This window comes from Caloenas nicobarica, chromosome 8 (assembly GCF_036013445.1).
Source record: "Caloenas nicobarica isolate bCalNic1 chromosome 8, bCalNic1.hap1, whole genome shotgun sequence".
Classification (NCBI taxonomy): Eukaryota; Metazoa; Chordata; class Aves; order Columbiformes; family Columbidae; genus Caloenas; species Caloenas nicobarica.
This window is the reverse complement of record NC_088252.1, coordinates 11,544,616-11,570,481: the sequence shown is the minus strand read 5'-3', so window position 1 is coordinate 11,570,481 and position 25,866 is coordinate 11,544,616. Positions and strand designations below refer to the sequence as shown.

Here is a 25,866-nt window from a genome sequence, read left to right as displayed (position 1 = left end):
CACAGATTAGTAAGGTAAAGACATTTTAAGAAATGTCAAGAAGAGAAATAGCCATCAGAAGTACTGCAGGAATTTTAGAACTGAGGGAGGAAACCTTGTTCTTTCCTTTATTCCCCCCAAAGTTCCCACCACCTTCTCATAAAATTGCATGGCCTCTACAGCTAGAACTGTGTCAAAGTATGTACAGATAAGGCATTTAATTAAATTCCATCTCTTGTAAAGATGCAATGACAGCAGTTCAAGAGATCATTGAACCAGGTTGGCATGCAAAAGACTTTCATTTAACAATGATCTCAAGCAGCTCCTCTGGCTCTGATGTAGATATTCCAGTTTCTGAAAAAAAGAGCAGATTTTTGTTTGCAAAACTGGTTTTTTGCTCATGATAAATTTTGGGGAAACTGCTATGTTCTGCTCTCTTTGAAACTTGCACAAGCACCTTCACAAACCTCACAGTCCACACCTTGGCTTGGTGGTGGTAGTATGGGCTGGGGGACTTGAGTTATTTTTCCTAAACAAAACTGTGATCTCCTTCCCTGTGATTTAGTTTAAGCAAACAGACTTAAGTGCTATCTCTATATACTTACCTGTGGAACATATCATCTGGTTCAAAGTGCTTTATGAACATTGTGCTTCTGTAACTTAAACACAATACATGTAAGGCCTTCCTTACCAACAGTCTCTAGTTTTACTTTTAGGATTTAACAAGCAAAAATGCAATTGAATAATAATGCAAAGAAAAATCTGATTGTTAACTTAGAAAAAATAAAATTCAGGGTCCAGTGCTTGGTTATGAAGACAAGTTCTGAAAGCTTTAGGAGCTGCCTTTGAAAAGGAGCCCTGAAATGCCAAAGCCAAAGGCAGGAACACCAGCTGGTCCCACCCTGAAAGCCATCACTTCAGCCAAGTCGACCCACCAAAACATCCACTCCAGTCCCCAGCCACTGGTTGGATCTACACGCATGAACCTGCTTTCTCCCTTTTGTAAAGCTAACATGCACATGTATCTTTTTCACATCTGCAATTCCTGCTTAAAACTTCTAACTCCCCAGTTGCTGCAATACATAATACAATTTTAGTAAGATACTCTACGAAAGTCGTATAAACCAAAGCTGATGCCAGACATTTCCTAGAGCAAGAGGCTCCACATGATTTTCAAATAAATTATCTCCAACTGACAGCAGGTTAGAAATAATCAGGCAATCCTGTAACAGCTCTATAGGGTATAAAGTTTAAACACGTCTGTGTTCAATACAACCACTCACATTCTAGCAGACAGCAATAAGGCAATAAAGCACGGCTCCCAAAACCCCAGGGTGGAGGACAGGGGTGAGGGCACGGGGCTAGGACACCCACCCACCCGCTGGCACAACCGGGCACGTCCCGGCACAGCCTTGGCCCCGCCAGCCGGGCAGCTCCATCCAGCACAGCTGTGCCAGCTGCCGGAGCAGAGCCCACCCAAATAAAACTGCACTGCTCCTTTACACCAAAGGAGTCCCATTCCTACCCTGTTTTCTTTTTTCCTTAGTTCTTTCATGAGAGGAGAACCCTGATACCCTAAACAGATACCACCTTCCCTAAAAAACACAGTGAGAAATTACAGGAAATCATATTTAGCAGTTTCATTGAAGGTAATATATGTTTATGAAAACTATCACCAGATTAAGCATTTCTTACCATTATTAATAAGCACCCATAAATTGGTTGTAAATTGTGTGGTCCTGTTTGAAACAAAAAGACAATAAAATCTCCAATTCACAGTCCTGCTGTACGACTACACTATTTTGAATGCGAGCTGTTCTAGTCACAAAGGACCCATTTATTTTCCTGAAGCCAGAGACACAGATGGTGTAAACTGGAGTAGCTATCCTGATTTCAAATAAGAAGCAGTGATTTATAAGTGCTGAGGATTTGGCCTAAAGGTCAAGATATTTCTCAGGCTTAGAAAGCTCTGTTCGGGGGAAGGGGGAGGCGAGGGGTAGGAGAGAAGAGAAGAAAAAAAAATAAAATCAATGGCACTTAAAACTCAGAACTTATTATCATTATTCACATCTTTAAGTGAGGCACGTGTTACTTTGCTCACTCAGAATATAGCAAAGTAGGTGCTGGTAACTGCATTAAGGTTTTAGGGGTTTTTTGCTTTATTTCTATCAACTTTCAGACAAGTCACATCTTCCTGTATGTTAAACCTAAAGAGAAAATGTCTTTTTCAGTCCTTTACCTGAAACTGTTCTTTTACTTGAAATCTAACAAAAAGAGAATGGCTTTTTTCTCTATTATTTTTCTTTTTTTACCCCTTAACAAGCTTATTTCTTCTTCGTAAGAAGAAATGTTGATTAATTTGCTAACCAGAAATTCTATCAAGCAGTTAAGCAATATAAACAGAAGGAATAAATAAGTCTGTATGCATCAATCATAACCAGCAGCTGTTTCCAGAAAAACCTGAGCAATTATTTATGAAATTATGTCTTCTTCAGTGCTTCTGTATACCATCACAATCCCAGGAGGACCTGATTTTCTGATGAGCCTAAATTGCTGAATTAGAAAAGGAGACAATGTCATAGTACCAATTAGTAAAACCATTGCATATCATCTCAAAATGTATGTTTTCTGTTTTAAAAACTGCATCTAACAAAGCCATTCCTTCATCTTAAAAATGTAGGGGACATCCCACCCATTAGCAATTTGAATGACTAAATGCCCTTAAAACAGACATACTCACATTTGTGTGAAAGCAGCAAGATGACAAACACCATAGCGTGCATTTCAATTAAGGAACAGGTATCTACTGATTTATCCCTTCACAACAAGTTCTCAAACCTGCCATTTTCCTTGGTGCAGAGGAAGAACCGCATTACTGGCACGCAGAGCAGAGCGGGCAGCAATGGCACAGCCAGGGCAGGGGGCTGGCACCCAGGAAGGTGCCGCTGCCACAGAACTGCCGTGCATCCCATCACGCATTTCTTCTTTGCACCTTTGCTTCTCAGCTCACTCTCTCCCAGGTAGAGTAAACCTAGGTGAAATGTTGGTTTCCTGCCTTTTGCATGCTTAGCTGAATGACCTTGCTGTCACATTATGATTTTTCTTTTCAGTTATTTCCTCTGATTGTTAACACAGGTCAGCTTCAACATGGAAGATGTTCCAGCTGGCCAGGCTAGCTGATCTGGATCAAAATGTTTAGTCCAGCGTCCCCCTCTTTTTGCTAGAGGATCTAAGGATTCCTGGTGAAGGACAACAGCAGGAATGGCTGAAGCAGCACTCAAGATCACTCAGCTGCTAAATCTCGTCACCCCCATGTTTACACTTCAGTCATTCTCAGTTCTGTCTCACAACATCCCACGCTCACCCCAATAGGCACATTCCTTAGTGAAAGGCAGAGTTTGAGAGACCTGACACCAGCAGAGCAGACAGCTCGCGACCTTTGTGCATGCAGGTGTACACAGCTCTTGCCCTGAATATGCACTCACAAGTGAGCACTTGAAGAAAGTACTTCTGGTGCTGCAGCTCCTTAGCTTGCTGCTATCTTGACAGACAGTAATTGATGGGTAAGGACAGAGCCTTTTTCAGGCTCCAGCTAAATGCAATTAATTGTGGTAAGACCATATCCTTCCAGTGGCTAACGAGTGTCATTCTCTTCAAAGCTGGTGTTCTCTTACCCTCTATTCCTTTTCCTCTGGCACTTCCCCCTGCTCCCTTCTCTAAGTCTTTTCTTTTGGATCTACTTTCAGATTCTACTTTCTACTGTCAAACGAGACATGACTGCTGTGATCACCTCATCTAATCTCATACATATCATGGGTCATCAGACTATAAAGCTAACTTCTAGTGAAACATCTGCTTCACCTGTGACAGAGAAGCAAATACACCTCTGGCTCAAAGGTTGAGGAGTAACTTCAGTTATGCAGTATTATTTCTGTAAAGCTGTAGCTATCTCTTTAGACTGAACATAGCATTTGTACTGCACGCAGTCAATTGCTACAATGCAGAAAAGGTCTAGAGAATTAGGCTGACATCTCTTTATATAAAACTACGAAAATACATTAACCTAGAGGTTAGAAGTGACGTAGGCTTCCAAATTTCAGTTTCTGATACTGACTCTCAGTTATTCAGTAGTTGAGCAATGGTATGTAGTAGAGTAGCTACAATATTTTTTTATGGCCAGCCTAATCTTGCGGGCAAGCTCTTCCTCCTCAGAATACCAGAGGCTGAGCAGGTATCCAGATGAGAAGGTATGCAGAGGTCAATGGCATACCAAGTCCACCCTCCTCAGGCCAGCATTTTTAATCTTAAGTCCATTAGAAATACATAAGCTGAAATCCTGCCATCTGCCTACATCCCTCATCCTGTGTTTAATGCACAGAAGTGGGGGTCAAACAACCAAACTGACCCACGTGGGGTGAATTTTCACTTAACTCATTTCCCAAACTCTCTTTTCCAACATACTGTTCTATCTAACAGGGAAATCAAAGCTGCTTTCTAGCTCCCTGGAGAACATCAGTATTAAAAAAAAAAAAGGTAAAAATTTCCACTCTAACTCCACAGTTTCTTCATGGAAGGGTCTCAGCTGCCTGAAATCAGCGTGAGCTGCTTTTTAACAAGTTGAGCCACGTCTGCACCCCTCCCCACACTATTTGACAGCTTATAATAAAATGTTTTACATTCCTAATGCAGTGAGTACCAGCCAGGAACAGGAAATGTTAATAATTATCCTAATTTTCAAGCACTTTAACTGAATTTTCAAAGTAGCACGTTCACAAATTTCCTCCCTATATGTGACTAGAAGCTGACAAGTGAAACTCTCTGTAGGCAAAAGCCAAAGCAGCTGCAAAGCCCTGCAGAGCAGCTAAAGAAAAAAGCAATGAGCTGCTGTGCATCGCATGTCCCGATCTCACACCTCGTGCACAGTCAGGGCATGCAGCAGAGGTAACTTATGTTCTGCAGTTCATTAGGATGAGTATTTACAAAACTTGCTCAAAACAGGTGCAAAGTTCCCAGGAAATTATGAGGAAAATGAAGCCTTAACAAACTGAAAAAAAAATACACAAACAGAACTAACATTCTGTGATTCTGTGAAAGGGCTGGTCCTGGCAAGAGTTTACAGGACCATTCCACCCAGAAAAAATGTTCTGCCTTGAAGTGAGCAGGAGAGTGAGCAGTGAGTCCAGATGTGGCCCAGCAGCTCCTCTGTTTTGCTTTTCAGGATGTGGGTATGCCTATAGGCACATGACTCTAGCTTTATATTTTCATGGAGTACAGCATGTTTCTGAGGTGCAGGAAAGACAGAGGCAGCAAATACAGCTCCAGAAAATGTGAAGACCATTCCCTCCCTCTTTCCCTCCATAATTCCCTCTTTCCTGAAGGACACAGGTAACACAGACACTCAGTGCATATGCTAAAAGCAAAACGGATGTGTCATTTCACACAGCTGGACTGAGTAGTCCACACCTTCCAGCTGTACTAGAAAAGGACACACTGCAGCAGCCCAAGGACAACAGGCGGGGTCGACACCCTTTAAATAGTTTCCTCTAACCTCTGACAACTGATCTTATATTTCACAGGGGTCTGCCAACTGTTAAGGCATGCTACCATGTTATCCCACAGAAAAGCAGAAAGGGTTAAAGAACAGTCAATGAGAATTAATATCTATCTTTTCCACTCTTTCAAATTTTTCATGCTCTACATCTTTCTTCAGTTTTCCGTAGGGGTCTATCTTTCTGCCTTCTTTTTGCGATCATCTTCCACCATTTTTTTCATTTCTGATTTGGCCTCACAATTTATTTTTCTTTGTTCTTTCTCCCCACCTTCTCAATTGTACTGTAATGTGTATTTAAGATGCTAACAGCACACGAGAGGATTTTTAGAAGAACACAGCACAATAAGTGAGTTGCTTATAAAATCCAGATACGCACATCACAGCTGCAGCTGGTGGCTGCTGAGTGCATTCAGCAACATGTCTGGGGCTCCAACGGAAGCTCATATCCTCAGAAAATGTGGCCCTGAGGTGACAGCCTCCTTAGGACCCCTGATTTATCCCAATTTCCCACTAATGCAATTCCAGTGAATTCTAGAGGAATAAAATAGAGGGGGGTAAAAAAAGGAAAAATGACAGAAAAGTAAAGCAAATAATACAGAAAGGCTATGAGGGCAGTTTTGCTTGTATATTAAAGCTATTGACTGGAAATCAGGTTTGTGCAGTCCCGCTCCCTCAAAAAGAAATCCACTCAAAAATGCCACAAATTAAAACCCAGCAAATACATTCTGAGTTTGGACTCAGATGCCAAATTTCCACAAAGTCAGTTGCAGTAGTAACAATAAAGATGGGAGAGAATTTTCTCTGTAACTGCTGCAATATTTTGCAAATACACTCAGCTGAATAAAAAATTTAGTATTGTGCTATTGCTTTTTGGCTAGCATATGGCAGGGAGAGCTTCAAACAAGCCACAGAGGGCTGAGTCTTGGAGGATTCAAGGAAAAAGTTGCTTGAGATATGCTCAGAATAATTTTATATTTTAGAAGAAAATACTCTTAGTTTCCTAGCACAATTTCATAAGAGTCATATAATTTCTTTTTTTGTGTGTGTGTTTATTACTCTCTAGATTCTGGAAATCTTTCTGTATGCTGAGAGCAAATTACCCTAAAGTGATAACTATAAAACCATGGCTGTCCCAGTTTGTACTATGCTATGCCTAAAAAAAATAATCCAAAACTGTGTAAGTGCCTTAGGCTTCCAGTGTGATTTGCAGGCACAAGATTTCTTTAACAGATCATATGATTAGCCCAATCTACACTGTCTATCACTATGTAGAATCACGGCATGTAAACAGGAGTCTAGTCAGATTCTACGTTCAAATCCCACAGTTTAGATTCCTTTATGGAGGATCATTTTAACATAGAATTGCAAGATATAAAATGTTAGAGCTCTATGTGTTTTCTATAAATCTTAGAGTGTCTTCTACCTCTGTAATATCTGAGCACAAACCTGGTTCTTGCTCAGTGCAGTAATCTCACAGGATTAAGTCATACTGTAAATACCAGACAAATTACAATCGGATTAGATGGGCAGTCTGTTCATTTACTCAACACAGCTGCACTCTGGAGTCTTTTCACCACTGGTGTCTATTTATAACATGAATGTTTTGTCCTTAAAGTAAATCAACACAGTTTCTATTCCATTTCTCTCTTGTGTTACCATTCCTGACCAATAAGGAGCACATTTCTACTTCCTAAGGAGCAAGCAGAATGCTCCTTGAGAGGCCAAGAAGAAAGCTCTTCTTTGTACAGATCTGCAGGGCAAGATTTATTTTAAACTTATCAGTGAAAAGTTCCTTGAAAGGTCTGCATTCCATTTCAGTCAAGTGGAATACAGAGAATATCTTTCTGGAGGCAGGTATGAGACAGAAGCACAGATTTGCTGAAATGTCCCAGGACTTGCCACATTTGCTGCAGGAATTTTTACAGGTTCCAGACCTGGTACTTCTGCCTATATCAGTGAGCATAAAACCATCGAGCTTACGAAGCTCACCAGGTAGATTTGGTATAGCATGGGGTTTACAGGGGATTTCTGTACACTTATGAATAAGAAGCATGTTTAATAATGTCCGATTTTGTCTGCACTTTGCCAACATCTCCCTACCACTTCACTGGGATTATTTATAAACGTCACGTCGCATCCCTCATAATTGTTCCCAGTTACAAGAATCATCTCTATTTTTACGTATAAACTTCCATCCAGCATGCAAATCCAGCATTATAGTATCCTCGTTACTCTAATCACTTAGTGAAACCCTACTGAATCATGGAGCCAAGACTTTAATAAAATGGTATTTATGATTGCAGGCCACAAAAACACTGGAAAAAACTCATATTCTCAGTATCCTGCTAACTCCATTCTCACTTCCACCTTCTGATTTCAGAGTCATTATTCCTGATTTGCACAGACATAAATAGGAACAAAACTGCTGAGGCTGGGGCAGTGGAATCCATGAATCGGGAGGAATGTTTTGTATGCCAACACAAGCCATTGCCATCAAGCTTCTCTGTGCTTACATACTTGCATGTACTCAGCTGCAGAGGTGTGAGGCAGGCAACCTCTGCCCATGCAAACCCAGAGGGGCTGTTCTTGTGAGCCCCCCGAGTGTGCCCCAAAGCGATGTGACTGTGCTACGATGAGTAATGTAACAGAGAGACACAAACACAACCAGCAAGGCAGTGCAGAATTCACTTCTGTAGCAATATGGTAGCCTGGAAGCCAGAATACCTTCCTTTATCAGGCGTAAATCAGTGTAGTTTATCATATCTATGTAATATGTCACAGCTGCCAAACAGGTATAATATAGCACTTAGACAAACATAAGATCAGCTGCTCTCCAGAGAGCTTTTTCCATTAGGCAGGTGTCAAGATTTCAAAGTCATAAACTGATTTTACTGAAGTTGGAGGAGAAAGCGTACTGAGCCCACTTTGCACTCTGACTGAGGTGTTATGGCCGCCTTCCACTGTGAGATGACATCTCTGGCACCACTGAACCGGAATGTTTTTGTAACAGAAATACTGGTGTCAGGTTCTGCTTCCACTCACACCTGTGACTCCTGCTGATTTCATCAGGAGTTTCCATATTTCACTGCTCAGAAATAGGTGTACGTTGTGTAAACCTGAATACATATGGGATGATTTTATGAAACAGCATATCAAAAGTCAATATTGGCTTAAGGTTTTCCTGTACAACTTCCTCCTGTGCTTTTCTCTGTGTGTGGGTAATACATTATAGGTCACGTTGGTTTTCAGATCGATTCACAGTGTGGCCTCCCAAGCAGTCACACTACCACAAATGAAAGAGAGACTCTGTGGCACAGCATAGAAGGAGGCAGCTGGAAGGAGAGGAATCATTTAAGCTGGTACCTCTGGTTCCCATCATACACACCATGATCACTGGCCAAGTTCATGGTGATCAATGGATCTTTGCCAAAAAACAACTACTGTTTGGTTATTCTGTTATAAGCTGCTTGGACAACTACTGTGTCTTAGCATCCAGCAAGAAAGGAAGGATGTGACATGGTGGGAAGATCCCAACTCACATTGGACCCTTACATATTTGGAAAAGTTAATGAAAACTGACTACTTTTGCAAGACCAAACCGTGAATTGTATTTTCATATTACAGTATGCATACTTAAACATCTTAAATATAACAATATGAAGACTAAAGGAATTTTAACAATAATCACTTTTCTTCTCATTATAAGAAATTTATATAAGGAATTTAGACTTCTGAGGTATTTGATGTTTGCAAGTGTTTAATTTAGTAAAATATACTGAAAGATATTATTATACAAGGAAGAACGAGGGAAAATTACATCAAGAACTTACTTTCTGCAGGTTCCTTAGATCTTCTGCCACTGGAGGACTTCCTCAGGAGGCTTCGTCCTGAGGTGAAGAGGCTGGTTAGTTCCTCCAGAGGACTGGTGGGTGTTCGAGAACGGGAACCACTCTGAGATGACGACCCATAGGTACTGACCGAGGCATTTACCATCTTTCCTCCTTCTTGCAATGTGTTTCTGACTGTAGTATGAGGCACTGATGGAGAGCTTCTTGAGAGACTTCCTGAATGTACAGAGTCATAAGGTGGAGGTCTTTTGAGGCTTAAGGGGGTAAGAGACCTACCCATACTGACAGGAGAAGGTGAGGCAGAGTGACTTTTAGGATAACCATGTGGAGACTGTGTTCTGTATAAGGTAGAAGGATGAGGAGGTGAAGAGGTGTGCCCAGGGGTGCTAGTTCCATGAGATACTGTCTGGTCTTTCTCCAGTTTTTGATGGCCTGGTGTATGAGGTGGCAGTGAAGATGGAGAAGCTCCAGCTTGTTGTTTGATGTAAGACACATTTTCTAAAACGGGAAGCTTTGTCACCTCTAGTGGAGTTAGAGGAGACTCGTCAGAATTTGGGGAACACTGCACTGGTGCTGGTGGGAACACCAGCAGTGGAGGTCTGTGAGAAAGCAGATTTGGAAATGGTGGGGGTATATCACAAAGCAAGCCCTTGGGAGTAGATGGCACTGAAGACTTGGTGAAATCCAGGTCAGGCACTGTGGGAGTAACACACTGAGAAGAACAAGTGTGATGGTCATATTCACATTGACATTTTGAATCTTGGCCTACATCATCAAATATAGGGTATTTCATCTCCTCATAGACTGCTTCGCTTTGGTCATCCTCATCTTTTTTGAAATCTCTGAGAATATTCCCAACCATTTCAATATAAACAGGCTCTTCTTCCTCTGTGTCTGGGGCAGGACTGCTGACCTGTGACAAAGAGGCATCTCTAGTGAGCGTTGTCTTCATAGGGCCATGCTTTTTGATATACGTTTCATCAAAAGAGGTGCTTAGCTGAGTGTTTGGATTTCGTTTCGGCTTCGGAGGTGGAATCTTCTTTGTGTATTCATCACTGTGAGGTCTTGGTTTGGCTGACACTGAAAACAGAACAAAATATAAATTCATCAGAAGCACGTAACACTCTTTGTCAACCATAGTATCTTCGTTACATTGTCATAATTCTGGGAAGGGTTTCCTATGGCCAGGCAGTTGCTGGTTTTCTCTGGTATTGCATCAATAGAACACTACAAACCTAACATCCTATTCAAAACGCTCCTAATTTTCCCCCAGAATGCTCTGACATTCCACTATTAAGTAACTAGTGAGCACTCCCCTTCCTCCAAGACATCTGTTCTCTCCCAAACTCTTTGGACAGAGGACTTTCCATTTTTAAATGTTATGCTTTTCAAGTATCACTGTGGGATTTTGAAGACCCGAAGAGTTGTCAAAGACATAAAACTAAGTACCCAAATGAATTCCTTATCGCTGCAAGAGAACAGTTAAGATCCTGGACATTCATACTGGAATGACAGAGATGTAACTCTGCAGCAACACAGTGATAAATCAAGACGTTTTTATTTATAGTAACTTCTTGCATAAAGCACACCACTCTTGTCAGCATTGAGAAAGAAAACACTCGCATACCAATACTGTAAAATTTGCTGTTGGGATAATTCTAATCATTTATCTGGACTCTATCCTATGAGTTAATGAGACTTCAGTGAAATCAAGGGGGAACGAAGAACCTCACAGCTTCAGATCCTTCCCAAACATGTTACTTCTAGAAACAATAGACCATTTAATCTTTGAAATTACAGATCAAAACATTATGGTGAAATTCATTTGAAATAAGAGGTCAAAGGTTTATTAAAAAATATTCTTTATGAATTAAACAATAAAGAAACCAGTGGAAATCGCATTTTGTTCACTTTGCATAAATAGTTAATAAAATATCTCATTAAATGTTAGGGTTAATAAAATGCCTCATTCAATGTTTGGATGAAGTCAGTTTTTATCCTAAGTGGACTTAACTAATTCAGAAGCAAAATTTACCACATATACTAAGACTAAATTAGATTCCTACGGGGTAAATAGTTCCTGCATTAAAAGCCTTGATACCTCACTGTAAGCTTCCCAATTAAAAAAAATAAAAAAATCCTAAACTACAGGCCAGTTTAGAATAGCAGCTGTCCTGTCTTATCAGCCTTTGCTGTTTGCAACTCGTGGCTACAGATCTGCCACTGTAAACTCAGCGGTCAGAGAAATTTCCAGACACCTTCTGCTGACCCATCACAAAACAGCCAGCAAATTTCTAATATGAAACCAAGCAGGCAGTGTGCGCGGAGTTAAAATCCCTCTTTGAGAACCAGCCTCAGATGTATTACTAAAGCCAGCAGTGAGACACTGCTCTGCCAGCATAGAGACAGTGTCCTGACAGCCTGCGAGGACGCCGGCGTTACAGCATCTTACTGACGGGATCTGGTCAGGGTCAGAGGAGGATTCGCACTAGTGGTATCGCTTTGTCACACTTGTGCTTTCATCTGCTAAATAACTTCTCCAACTCTTACAAAGCATAGCAATAAAGGCAGATGGTAAACAAAAATCCGGTTTTGTTTAGGAATAAGGAGCTGTGAATGTATGCATGTGCACATATATGAAGACACCACTCTGCATGGACAGCATTTCACAGATTCACAGCATTTGTTTAAGTTTAATGTATAACTAAGGTACGACAAAGCAAAAAGAAAAATAAACCTTGCCAGAATTAAAACAAGAAAGAAAAACAAAACACTAAAAAAATTATATTATGCTTTCATGATAGTTCCAATTAATGTGTTCCACTTTGCAGCAGGCTAGGGACATGCAAAAGCTACCACAGATTATGGTATTTAGTAGCTTGATAGTTTTTCACTTTGTGGATATACCTTAATGCACATTTGTCTTTTTAATTAACCCAAATTAATTTTCTTGAATGTATTAGGACAGACTTTGGGAATGAGATGTAGGCTACCAGAATCACTTGGGTTTTGCAGAAAATATTACTCCTGATGTATTTGACAATACTATCAGATTTTTCTTGCCGTGCTTCCAGCTAAATTACCATTTTCCTTCTGTTTAGTCTGTTATTTGTATTATTATATTCATATACATTCTACTGACATAAATCTGATCTCAATCCTCTCTCCACACCTCTGTTAATCTGATTTACAACCCTGGCAAAAGCAATCTTATTCAGATTGGTGTCATTAAAACAAAGAGACAGTCAGTGAGACTGGCACATACTGCTTGATCATTTCTGAAAATCTTGCCCAGGGCTTGAACTCTACTTTAGACCGGCTAAAGGATTACAGAATTCGCTGCCTTTGAAAATTGTGTATTTTGTACACAGAGGCTTCTCGCAATCTTCGGTTTCCTCTGCATCATGCTACCAGCCGTAATTTATACCAGAGATACACACGTTTCCTGCTTCTGTGCCTTCCTCAGAGCCTCATTCCCTCTCCTGTCTTCTATGTCTCCTGTGCCGTGGGTGTCACCCTGAGAACGTGCTCTGTCTCACAGCTGTAACCCTGCTCTCCCATCTCTTTATGTGGAGAGATGTTAATGATGGACAAAGTAATCAAAAGATGCCCTTGTGCTGGAGCTCATTCAAGGCTAGTGTTAACTGACATTTTTACCTAAAAATAGCTAAAAGTGGTTATGAGTACTGTGTTCTCAAACAAATTGCTAGAAATAGCATATTTTACCTCTTCCCTTCTTCCATTTTCACAGTTTTTATCCAACAGATGAGGTTCCGCCACATGGTCTAGGCCTGTCCTGAGGTGTTGGCGTTTGCATATACAACACTCACAAGTTATTACATTACAGAAAAGGAAATAAGAAATGTCATGGAAGAATGATTGACATTCTGCCATCTAGTCGTGTGCTTTTGCATGGGTTGAAATTAAGTACTGCAGTGACACATACAGCATTCTCATCTGCTGTTGCACGATATGTAGCCTTAGCCTAAAATATCTTGGTGACATTATCAACAAAAAGGTCAAATGACCCAGTGTTGCTTTATAATACACGCAGTAAAACGTGACAAGGTGAAAGATTTACTTTCAGTTTTCTACTAAAACCATGTTTTCATCTGCCACAGTTTATTTTGTAAAAGCATCTATTTCCAGGTGGTGGTATGTTACTGGGATCTTTTTCCCTCCTTGACAAGTTGGACTTTTCAAACTAAAAATTAAAACTAAACACTTTGAATATTTTGTAAACTTTATAAAGTTTATACCCCTTCAGCACAGAATAACATAATACCCACCAACCAACCAACCCCACAACAGAAAACAACAAACCAAAACAAAACCAGAAATTCTGTAACCAGAGCTGTGCAAAGCTAATGCAAGAAGCAGGGAGTAGCTGTACGGTTCCTGTGTTACCAACATTTGGCAGGGATAAATGTGCATGAATGAAAAAGGCCTGGCAAGATCCCATAGCCAATGAAAGGAGATTATTTGGCAATCTCCAGAGAGGAGCAGGCAAGATTACTTTAAGTACTTGACATTTATCAGGCAGAAAAAGCATTCGGTGCCTGCTGGGAACATAAACTCCTATGAAAATCAAACCATGCTGACATATTGGGGATACACATACTGTCCCGTTGTCTGCTCTAAACATGGAGTAATTAAGTGCTTTTCAACACAGATTACTACGTCCTTGGTGCAACTGTCGCCAGTAACTTGCCTTGAGACTGCCACTCGTACTTCAGCGCACACAGGGCCTGATCCAAAACTAAATGGGAGAAATGAAAGTGAGGACTATTTCTCTCCCTGCCAGCTGCATGTTCCCTTAACCAGCCATGGCCAAATGGCACCACAAAGCTCTCGTGAGTCCTTCCACTTCAGAGACACTCAAATGCAAGAGATCACCAGGTCAGTGAGGAGTTTGTGCATCCAGAGGAAGGTATCTCAGCAACTGCTCCGTGGGTCTCTGCCCTCACCAGAGCTGCCCTAGCTGTTGGAGCTCGAGGTGTGATGCTAATGGCTCCTTTTTGCATCAGAACTGCCCAAACTATCGCAGTTGTTAAAGTGGAGGCACAATGATCCTTGCAAACAAAACTGAACTTTGCCAAGTATACACTGCTGGGCAGGAACCCTTCCTGTTTAATAGTATCCTACATCTAGGAATTACCTAGCTCTAATAAACTGCAAGTGAAACAAAACATGCAGGCTGTAATAACTTCATTTCTCATCTAGAAGCAGAAGCACAGTGCTTAAAATAGCCTTATGGAAGCCCTACTGAATAAGCAGAATATGACATTTTTGAAATGAGATATTTGTAGTGCAAAGGTTACGCATAGCTTTCAGACATGCCCAGATAATCTGCCTTTCATAGTTAATTTTGGAAATACAGAATGCTGCTTGTCATCTTATCCTTCTGAAGTATTTTTTTTACTCTTGAAGGAGAAACTGAAATATGAAAATGGGTTATCATGTTTTTTATTATTTGCTCACTGTATAAGGAACGAGTGAAAACATCTAAAAACTAAAATGAATTTTGCCATTTCTATTGTCCTTTGGGTGTTTACCAGCTTTTGCAGTTGAGACCAAGCTGATTTGTTATGCTGTTCACCATAACAAACAGAAGAAAAATACATGTAACAGGAAAATTCCTCCCTTTCAATTTCTACAAAGGGCTATAGCATTCAATTTCTTTTCAAATGAAGGAATTATTTGGAGCCTAAACATTTTTAAATTCTTAAAAACGTCACTTTAAATGCAGAAGAAATTAATCTTGCTGTATTTTGAGGGGTAACTCTATCAAAAAGAGCCTCCGGGAGTGAAAGAACATAGTATTTATCTAATTAAACCCTGAATTTCCTGGATGCTGAATTAAAGATACACAGATTCGGATTTACATCACATAATTCAACAGAGAAAATCCAGCTCTAGGGTAGCACAGAACCTATATGTGTGTAAGTTCAAGACTATGAGTAACGCCACTGGCTTTAATGAAATGAACTGCTTGTTCAAAGCTGTACATGATCTTAAGTGCGTTTGTGCACCATTGCTTATATTGGGTTGGATTTCATTATCTCTGTAGATGAAGTTTGAATATTCTTAGTGAAACTGAATTTAAAAAGGCACAGTCCTCTGAACTGTGCAAAAGATTAGCACTCAGGAGACCTGAGTTTAATTCATCTCTTTCTCACAAGACACAGGGCCTTGCCTATCATTTCACCCCTTAAGGCCACTATTCACCATCTATCTTTTGTCAGCTCAGGCTCTAAGGTGTCTTAGGCAAGGTTTTTATTTTAATTTATTTGTTTATATCAATCCTTGCACAGTGGTTCCCCATCATTGGAAAGCAACAGTAGAAAACAAAAGCAGATTTAAATGTATTTATTAGAGACATGCAGTGTTGAACATGTATCTTTTCTTCTCCACAGCATTCTTGAATACAAATATTCCTACACTATGAACAGCCAAAAAAAAAAAAAATACACACAAAGATGCATCTTAGCAAATGGCTATAGGAATGTCATCACTGAGCTGAAGTAACATCAGGGAACATATCTCCGTCACAAAAAAACCCTGGCTTTCAAAATAGCATTGTCCTCATGGACACAAGTCCTTTCCCTGCAGGTAACCTTTTCTGTTTCTAGAAGAGGCTAGTAAGGAAAAGCTTTCCAAGCAATAGGTGGCTTCAACACAATGATTTCATGCAGTATATATTTCTTCCCCCTCCTGAATCTTTTACCTCTTACTGGAAATTATTTGGGCATTTAAAGAGGACAACACTATACTGAAAATGAAAGGACTGAAAGACAGAGTCATAAAATAATACTGACGTGCTACTTTGATGTCTCAAGGCTCTAATTAAGGAGACTTCTTCAAAAGTATTCACGTCCCTTTATTTTGGCTACAACTTATTTTAGCTTTTAAAAGGATTGATTTCTGCTCTAATGCAAAGTGGTAGAAACCTTGTGACTTCCATAGTGATATTCCAGAATGAAACACCAGTATCAAAGAGAGCAGAACTGGGCTCTGCAGTTAAAGTCAGTCCTGTACTAATCCAACAATACAACTACTGCAGGTGATGGGCACCATGGCTGAAGACACGCTGCTGCCAGATTGGGCTTAGGGCTGGGTATCTGGGTCGCGCAACTGAATTCTCAGCCCCAACGCCACAGCTCCTTACAAGCTGCACATGCCAGGGGGACTCACAAAATCCAGCCTGCTGCACTGACTGCCCTGCAACAAAGCCTCTGGCCAGCCTGGCAGGGGCTGCAAGGCCTCTGCTCTGCACTGGTAAGACAACGACAGATCCAGAGATGCCAGGACAATTCAAAAACTTTGACATATCAGTATCCCTCCCTGAACTGCCACACTCCAGAGCAGGCTGACTTCCAGGCTTTCTCCTCCAGAGCTCTCCACCTCTCTGTGCACCTACCTGACACACTGGGCTTTGCTTATTACCCTTTCCCCCAGTGAAAAGGTCTCCAAAAGCTTTCAGAAAATTACAAAGTGACTAAGTCTCCTCCTGAATGCTTAGCCTCGTGCTTTCATATATTTTGAACTTCACATCCTAGTTCTTTTAAAGAACGAGTAAGTGATGTCCCTGATTTTTCCCAGATAACACTGAACAGTCGAAGAAAAAGAGAATGTGTGAGAAATAATTACAAATTATTTGCAATCAAGCCTTTCTGTGCTATTCACTGAAGCTAAAAGTTATTGTCAGTCAGCACAGCCCTGGAAAGGCATAAAACCCGAGATTTTGGATAAGAAAGAAAAGTCAGTTTGCATCATCCTCCTTTTACAAGAAAACTGATGAACTGAGTGCAAATTGAGGCAAACAAACAAAAAAAAAATCTCACAGTAACTCTTTTAGGTTGCAATGGTTTCTGAATATCCATTTAGAAAAATATCCTTGAGCTAATATGCCCTGATGGAAGGGGCCAGGAACCATGGCTTTCCATGGGTGTAAGTTACAGCAGCTCCAGTGAAAGCAGGCTCCCAGGAGGGAGAGGTGGGAGGATTACTGGGGAAGTGGGAACCTCACACTGCCCACGGGCATAACCAATATTGCTGAAGTGCTGGTTTGTTCTGTTTCAGACAACCTGCAGTCTGTATGCAACACAGATTTTGCAGCCAGTGCACCAGTAACACTAAAAAATTCCATAATTGTATATAATCTGAAGGAATTCTAGATATAGAAAGGCAATTGGCATGGGAATTTATCAATCACAAGCGTCATTAGATGAATTACATGAAGAGTGTGTAAATAGAACTACTGAACCATGCTTGCAGAAAAATTAATTGACAAAGCGTATGTGCTTGTTGATGGCTCTAGTGCTCTACTGCAAGAACCCATTCAGAGTCAGAGCACTGACAAGTTAAATGTGGTCACAATAGAGTAGGGAAAAATAGCCACAGATCAGCAATATGAGTAAAGCCCTTGAGTTTTAAAGCAACATTTATGACATCTTGACTGTCACCTTGGAGATGAAACTTGAACAGCTTTCACTGTTTTACTGTAAATTAACTGTTATTGCTCTGTTCTTACAGCTACCCACAAACTGACTGCATTTCACACTGAGAACGATGGGCGACATCAGCCCCCGCCACCTCGCACCCAACATCTTAGTTGTGGTGCAGCTATTAGAGCCCAGTTCTCATCTAACCATCATCCTGCACTGGCTGCCCCTCTCCCTCTCTGTAGCTACTCATCTTGCCTTCCCCAAATGTCACGTAGAAGGTGGTGAGGCTCTGCATTTTGTCTGAGTTTCTACAGGCTGTGCTGCATGACAGCTGAAAGTGCAGCAGCATTTCTGTTGACCTGCAGAAAGAAAACATCTCTTTTCTTGCTCAGAAAGAGATGCTCTGGGTATATGTGAAGAGCTAAGTCCCACCAACATGTGCCTTAGACACCTACATCACATGAGTTTGGTATGTAGCAGACACCACAGTAAGATACCAGTAAGCCTTTGAGGGCTGAGCTGCTTGTTAATATAATATCTGCTGCCCAAAGGGTACTGAAGGCCTCTGTGGTATCATTTGGCAATGCTCGTGTAAGCAAAGGCATATTCCAGTCCGAATGAGACTCCTGGCTTCACAGGAACAACACTGCTATTGATTACTGTTGTAGCTGAGGGAAGTGATGTATGAAATCACTTGCTGGACTCTCATGAACTTCTTGGAGATGGTACAGTACAGAGGCTTCTGACCCAGTACTCATAGAGACACTGAATCAAATGGATCTCTGCAGGAGTTCCTGGCTCTGCGTGATTTCTAAATCTAGTACCTGAACCCAAAGAGTGGACTCTGAAATGATTTACAGAAAACAAAGGAGAAAATCAAGCTAGAGAAAGAGCAAATAGTGAAACAGCAAGTTCAGCTCACCTACTTCATTTATCTAGAAAAACAGTCTGTATTTGCTCACTTGATTTAATTGTTGCTTTGGTTCACAAATATCCTGTCCAGAACACTTAGCGGTGCCTATATGCAAAGACTTGAATAATTTGCCTGGAGATATGAGACTCTTCATTTTTTAGATCCACAGTAATGCCTATCTTCTGCTTACAGATACAATAAGTAGGTCAGATCCATTATTTGCTTACATAAGTAGCAATCTGTTTGTCAAGCTTCTAAAATAATTGCAGCCCATTAAATTAAGCTGGCAGACCTACCGAGGTGATATAGTGCAGAATACTGACCTCTTAGGGACTCCAACATGTAAAGAATTGTGTCTGACTATTGCACAGGCACAGCAGCCCTGTGAATGCTGCTGCGCTTCCTCAGCGTCTCCCACCAGCAACAAGAAACAAACAAATTTCACTAACAAATTCCAGAAGTTTTGTGGGCTTTGAACAATTCTTTTCCTTGAGGCCACTATATAAACAGCCTCTTGCTGCTGCTGAGTGACAGGTCCAGCAGGTCCTTCCGCCATGGAGCCGTTTCAAAATAAAGCACAATGTTGATGGCAGGGGTCAAGTGAGTCACAGAAGCAGAAGCAAGGAGAACGCACACAAGCCCCACTGAACGGGAGTTCATCTAATGGGGCACTCTTGGCTCTGCCACAAGGACACAAGGTGACGCTGCAGAAGCAGTTCCTGCAGGTTGTCACTGAGCATCTTTTGGGTGAATATGATGACAGCTGAAGTGGACACAGCATTGTCAGAGCAGCTCACGGGCAGGCAGCAGTGCCTGGAGATGTAACACCTCTGCGGTCAGAGGCTGAACATTACTGAAATGCTCAGTGTAATCGGCTTTGGGAAAAGAGCCTCACAGCTATTCATTTTACCTTCATCTCCATACGGGTGACTCCTCTCTCCTCCTCAACTCTAAATACAGTGTTGACAAAATTACACAAGCCATACGTTATCAGCTGCCTCCCACTCGGAACTTCTCTGTGCGCTTGGCATCTATTGTTTCATCTTGCACTGATTTGCAGAATGGTCTAGTCAAACTAGTCAAGTCTGTAACAGTGTTGATCTACACAGGTCGTGCAACCAGGTGTAATCACCCTAATTCACCTGGTATGGCTGCAGTGTACAGTACCATTTTGACAGTGTTGTATGCAGTTCCAGACAAGCTTTGGGAGAGCGCTCTCCTGTTTCAAATGCCACCTGAGAAACAACATACAGGATGTAAAGACAAGGACGGAGCACAAAAAGGAACAGGGGAATTGCTGCCAGAAGCTGTTCCTACCTCACCCACAACTGCAGAATCTGTTCAGTTAAACTCACAGGCAGAACTAGAGGAAACAAGAAAGAGCCTTGATTATTTTCCTGCAAAAAAATGAAAAGAAGACCAAGCATAAGACAGAGATGGAACAATGAGGAAAAGTGGAGTTCTCAAGCAAAAATGTTTGGAAAGCTGAGGTAAATGTAAGGCAATTAAAGCAAGAGCAGCATCACAGGCTGAAAGATCTTAGTCAATATCTAAGGGAAGAAGCAGGCATCAGCTATCGGAGTATGACTGGACAGAGAGACCCAACATCATAGTTTGGTCCCAAAAGCTCTTTACATGAATAAACTGTGTTATTATTTCCCCTTGTCTCTCCCACACTGTGTTTGCAGTGAGCACACACACAGCACTCCCCTCCTCTTTCCACTTTTCTCCTTCCATTCTGTTTTCCCCTTCTCATTCCTCATTTATTTATAATTTGGACACATCCAACCTTATAGCACAGCCCCTGAGCCAGCCCTAATGGTTCAGCTAAGGGCAGAACACAATAGCACGGGTGTAGGGACAAGCCAACACTGGTTTTGCCAATGAAAAGCTGGTGTCTGATGAAACTGTTATCCCAGTCAACTTTCTCAGATAACATATCTTATTTTTTCCTTTGCCAAGCAAATGTTCATTGCAAGATATGTTCCTTTTTAACTGATCTTACAGCTGTTGAAGGTCCCCATGAAGACTGAACTAGCATCTGCTCCCGCTGTCATTAGGGCAAAGGAACAGACTCGTGCTTTCAGCAGTTCCAGAACCACAGGAAACCAGGAGCTATTGTCACAACCCAGCATTTACAGCCTGCTTCATTTTGCTGTTGCTCAGAAGCAAAGCTCTTTGCAGGAATTCATTAATACCACTGAAGCATAGCCTCTGGTATAGGACAGTACAGAACAGCCTAAGCTCCAAGAGGGGTTGTTACCTACCATCTCCTGTGCTGTAAACTGATGGCATTCAGCATTTCACTGAGCTGGACCAAAATTGCAGCCCAGATTTTGCCATCCTTATTCATGCACTGCAGCATCAGTGATACAAATAGGAGGCTGGGAAAGGGAACTTGAGCAGTTCCTATGCTGAGAAGCTGCTTGAAGTTCTCATTTCCACAGTGATTGCACTGAGTTCACAAACGAAACCCTGCCAGATGTGTGGAATTTCACATTAAGCAAGGACAGTCTTTTTCACGTATTCTCTTCTCCACTCAAAAGGCCCTTTCTACAGTACTGTTCACAAAAGCACTCACACACATCCCATTAGCACAAGTTTTGGCTGTGAGCAGAAATGCTCTGATCATAAGCTCATTGCAAACTACCTCACAAAACAAAGGCCTTGTTACTATCTCTATTTTACAAAGGAGGAATCTGGGACACTGAGAGACATGTGAAATGCTCAAGGTCATCTGAGCCAGTGGCAGAGCTGTGAAGAGCCCTGTTCCTCCACTTACACCACTGGGAGATGGTTTGTATTATTTACAGAAGTCTCCATTTGGCATAACACTTACTCACATGCAAGCATGTATTTGCAGGACTGGGAGCTTACAACATTTAGTCACTGCAGATATTTATCCACAACACTGTAAAAATTATCTCAACAGAAAATAAAAAATAAGTCAGAACCATGGAATATCTTGAGTTTCCATGCTTTTGTTTGAAAAACTCATATTTAAACAGGCTAGACATATTATCAAGTTTCTGAATCCACACTAGTGGTATAGCTTCAAGTTTGTACATGGTACACATTTATGTTTGCTCTTCCCCCTCCACACTTTTTAATCAACGGGTTACTTACCATCTTATTCACCAAATTCCAAGTATTAATAGACTTCCACTGTCACAAGTAAAAATCTAACCCCATTAAAGCTTTCCAAATTGAGATGACTTGTAGTATCACGCTACTCTTAAGGCAAGATTTATAGCCAAGCCATCCTTTGGTATTCTACCAAGAGGAAATGGGAGACAGCTACTTTGGCAGTCATGCATAGAGGGAAAAATGCCAGGAATCTTCTTCATCCCACAAAACACTGTTAGGGCCAACCACCCAAAGGTGACACTGCTCGCAACATAGAGCTGAGGTTTTCCAGGCATGTTGATGCTCAAAGTGTCCTGTATTTGTAGCATTGGTTTTGCTTTACTACTAAGCATAAGAGGAGCTAGAATTATTCAATCGTTACATGCAGGCTGGTTGTGAATTTGAAGGCAGAGTATTATTCAGGATTATCTCAGAGAAATAATTAAAACCGCAGCAAGTATTACACCACTGCATTGAAAATGGATATTAAGCTATGCCTCTCGATGATGTCAAGTACACCATGCTCCAGCTTTTTATTTTGCACATCTAAGCCCCCCTCCACTCCGATCCAGCAGCCAGCTGCAAATCGCGCTGGGCTTTGAGAGATGTGCTGCTTCTTTGACATATCAGCAGTTCAAAGTTATGGTCACTAAAATTAGCACAAAAATTTGTGTTTGCTTTTTTTTTCCCCATCATGCATCTATGGAAAGCCCAGGCTGGTACACTGTGACCTCCAGGCAAGTTGATGGCATGGCAAAAAGGAACCTGTGCTCTGTTGAGCTGTCACTGTTGTGCACGTTATTGCAAGACAGCACTGTTTGCACATGTACTGAAAAGCATAAAGTGCCAAACAGAGTTGTAGCATGTAAGGCATATGTTGCTTGATGTCATCCAGGATTAAGCCGCATGGAAGAGATGAAAGCAGCAAACCAGTGCACCAACCAAGACTACAATATTCAAACAGTCATTAAAAAGAAACTACAAGAGGATAGCCATGACAGGATTTCACCTGGAGTCAGACTTAAATCGCTTGGGACGTGACTCTGCTAAGTACTGTGTGTTCTCAGGAAAGCCAGCATGGGTGCTTGCCCCTCCAGTACCAACCTCTTGGCAGGAAATGCTTTGAGATCTCAGTTATGTTTCCCTCTACAAGGATTTGTCTCATTCGGTTGTTTAAGTGAGAACAGAATTAGGGCACCAGTTAAAAATAAAATGAAGAGGTGGAAATCCATGTATTTGCAGTGGTATAAAAAGTGCAGCTGTTTTGTGTTTTTTCCTTTAATTCCAAATGAGTTTTGTCAGACCTGTTATTATCACAGACCAGCTCTGAGTGTAAACAGGGACTTCAGGATTTCAGTCTGGTCCCTCAAGCCCTTACCATTTGCCCACAATGTCTTTAACAGTCAATGCCAAAGACAGTATGGAAAACACAAGTGTAGTACAAGTACTCCAAAATGGTTATTTTTGTAGTTTCACGGGTATTTCATTTTACTTAACAAATTCTGAAGGGCTGTCAAAATGAGGCAAGAGAATTACCTGGATTTCTCCTCCCCTCCTCTCCTGGCCCTGATTTCAGAGCCATTCAGTGATGCAAAATAATGCAAGAATCTAGTGTTTCATAGTATTTCAGCTCACAGGTGGAAATGCTGAGAAGGCCAAGTAATATGGTTCCCTGAGGCATAAACAAAATAAGAAATGAAATACAGTCACAAATACAATGACTTACGTTTTTTTCTTGCAATATTCCAGCACTGACATACAGTGACCTGACGATAATGAATGGATTTATTAACACTATAACCTTCCAGTTACCTAGGGGCTGTCTATCAAGGTTGCAAACTAACCATGCAGTGGACAAGAACACTCACATGACAGCTTTCTTTAGAGGCTCTCTCTTCAGCACGGTCTTTCTGGTAAATATTATTGATTCAGACACCTCAAAAGTACAGCTGAAGTACTTCCAGGGCTGGGTCGGCTCTAAAAGCAGCCTAGTGACTGTCATATGATATGAAACCTGTGTTAATACTCTCTCCTAGATCCCAGCTGACTGTATGAATAAGTGGCTCACATTTCCTTGCCTTGTTGGTGTGTCCAAGGACTACAGTGACACTATGCATTCAGCAGACCTCAGGGTGGCAGCAGCCTGGAGAACATCTACTCAGCATGTCTCCATTACACCCAACACTGCCTTGAGATCCTAGATGGTTTGCTAATTCTGGGGCAGAATGGTGTGAATTCACAAGCGCAGTTTGTGCAATCAGGCTTATAAACTCTCCTGAACACTGGAGCACTGGGGTAAATGCTGCAGAAAAGCCCACACACTCAACAGGAATCACAAGTGTTTAGCAGGGTTTACTAGCCTCAGCTGAGGGCAGGCAGCCACCTCCCAAACTGGCTGCATTTGCAGTCAGTCTGGTAAATCAGCACAACACTCCCCAAACTCGCATTATTAAGGCTTTTCCATTATCAAGAACATCACAGCTTCCCTCACCCTTGAGAGCAGAGAGATAGCTGTACTGCAGGGGGGCTGCACATTTAATTTTGTGCTTTTTCACACAGGTGCTGTGTCTTTCAGCAAATGAGCAACATCCTAATGTGAAAAGAGAGATGAGGAATATATAAGGCAACTTTTTTTTTTTTCCCCACTTTAATTTAACAAAGATACTAAGTACACAGGATAGACTAGCACAACACAGCTAAAGTACTAACTGCCAAGTCTTGGGCACAATGCAATTCCCAAATGGGTAACTAGATCTTCATGTCTTTTACCACTGCATGGTCTATTTTCTGTTCAATGCTTGCAGCTTCCATTAACGTTAATGAGTATGCATATGTGCCTCGAGGGTAAGAACATACTCCCTCTGTGGCTTCAAAACTTGTTTATAAATCCCTCCAAAAAAATCACATTGCATTGATTGCTCTGTGCAGAAAGCTATCACAGCAGCTATAAGAACTGCTGCTTTCATTCTTTCCTTCCCCCTTGCCCTCCCTCATCTGAGGGGCTAGAAAACAGACCTGGAAAAAAGGAGGCCTGGAGGAGGTGGCACACAGAGGAACGCAACCCAGCGCTGGGAGCTGCGATCTGAAAACTGACCCTTCTGCAGAGAGGGACAAGCTGAAATCTCAGAAAAAGCAAACAAAACCAAACTTCAAAGCACTGAAAAACTGCCCCCACATATTTCCCCCCCGCAAAAAAACCCAAAGCCTTTGAAAATCTCTAAGCTACTAAATGCTAGAGAACAGACCAAAATCTTTGCCGTGTCCTTCCTGCTATAGTGCAGGTCAGTGGGAACGAGCTGCTCCAGCAGCCAAAGGGGCCAACACAGAGCAGAGGCACTGCTGGGCAGAGTCCCACAGCAAAGCCACGCCAGTGCTGCCCTCCACGCTTGGAACCATTGCGGCAGTAAGGAGGCTGTTGAGACCAAGGGCAAGAAGTGCTGGGCTTCTAGGGGACACTGCATTGCTCCACTGCTGCTGACGGCACTGTACCTACCCCCGTGCCACGCAGGGCAGCTCTCTGGAGTCATGTGTAGTAGTTAAGAGCCAACTTCACCTCACTGCCAACAGGGCATGTGTTTTCTGATGCTGGCTTTGACTTTTCCCTCCATCACTGCCAGCTGCTTTCTCCCAATGTGTACAGTTTCAAGTTAAGCCCTCTCAAGCCTCATGGTCTACAAGAGATAAATTACAGCATACAAAAAAATATTGGGTAGTGCAGCACTGAGATCAAGAATCGGACTAAGGTGCATGAAGGAAAACAGACACTACTTCACACATGGCTGAATACTAGCTTGTATTACACCTATGTAGCTAATGTGAACACGAGCTGCAGCTTTTTGTGGGTCAAAATGCTGTGCTTAAAATACAGAGCAGACTGTAGGAAAGAAGAAAATGAGCTAAAAAGCATACAGTGTACAACACGTAAGCACTCACACCTCTCAGGCACAAGGACACACGGAACTCCAGCTGAGCAGTGGCTGAGGAGGCCATGCCTGGAGGCAG

General features: G+C 41.7%; 1 protein-coding gene across 1 annotated transcript in view; it reads right to left on the bottom strand.

Moving 5' to 3' along the window:
* NYAP2 (neuronal tyrosine-phosphorylated phosphoinositide-3-kinase adaptor 2) overlaps positions 1–25,866 on the bottom strand; it is a 129,871-nt gene that overhangs the window by 43,651 nt on the left and 60,354 nt on the right. Inside the window, exon 3 of the mRNA XM_065640039.1 lies at positions 9,361–10,458. Coding sequence (XP_065496111.1) covers positions 9,361–10,458 — 1,098 coding nt within the window. The remainder of the gene's footprint in view (positions 1–9,360; positions 10,459–25,866) is intronic.